The 213-nt window shown below is 61.5% G+C and overlaps 1 protein-coding gene across 1 annotated transcript in view; it reads left to right on the forward strand.

The window, feature by feature from the left end:
• The window catches only part of ALG3 (ALG3, alpha-1,3- mannosyltransferase), a gene marked incomplete at its 5' end in the record, with an annotated part of 2,534 nt that overhangs the window by 900 nt on the left and 1,421 nt on the right, over positions 1-213 (forward strand). Inside the window, one exon of the mRNA XM_010135564.1 lies at positions 26-146. Coding sequence (XP_010133866.1) covers positions 26-146 — 121 coding nt within the window. The remainder of the gene's footprint in view (positions 1-25; positions 147-213) is intronic.

The following is a 213-nucleotide window of genomic DNA, read 5'->3' on the forward strand; positions in this document are numbered from 1 at the left end:
AGCGGTAACACAGCTTTCCGCTCAGCCTGGCTGTGTCCGTGAAGATGAACATCCTGCTCTTCGCACCTGGGCTTCTCTTCCTCCTCCTCCAGCGGTTTGGACTTTTGGGCTGTATCCCCAAGCTCTGCATCTGTGCCCTGCTCCAGGTGGGTTGCTGCTTGCATGGGCTACAGGGGCAGGCTGGGGGGGGGGGAGGGCTGGCCTTACCTGCCT

This window comes from Buceros rhinoceros, unplaced genomic scaffold, assembly GCF_000710305.1.
Source record: "Buceros rhinoceros silvestris isolate BGI_N320 unplaced genomic scaffold, ASM71030v1 scaffold20854, whole genome shotgun sequence".
NCBI classification, from domain to species: Eukaryota; Metazoa; Chordata; class Aves; order Bucerotiformes; family Bucerotidae; genus Buceros; species Buceros rhinoceros.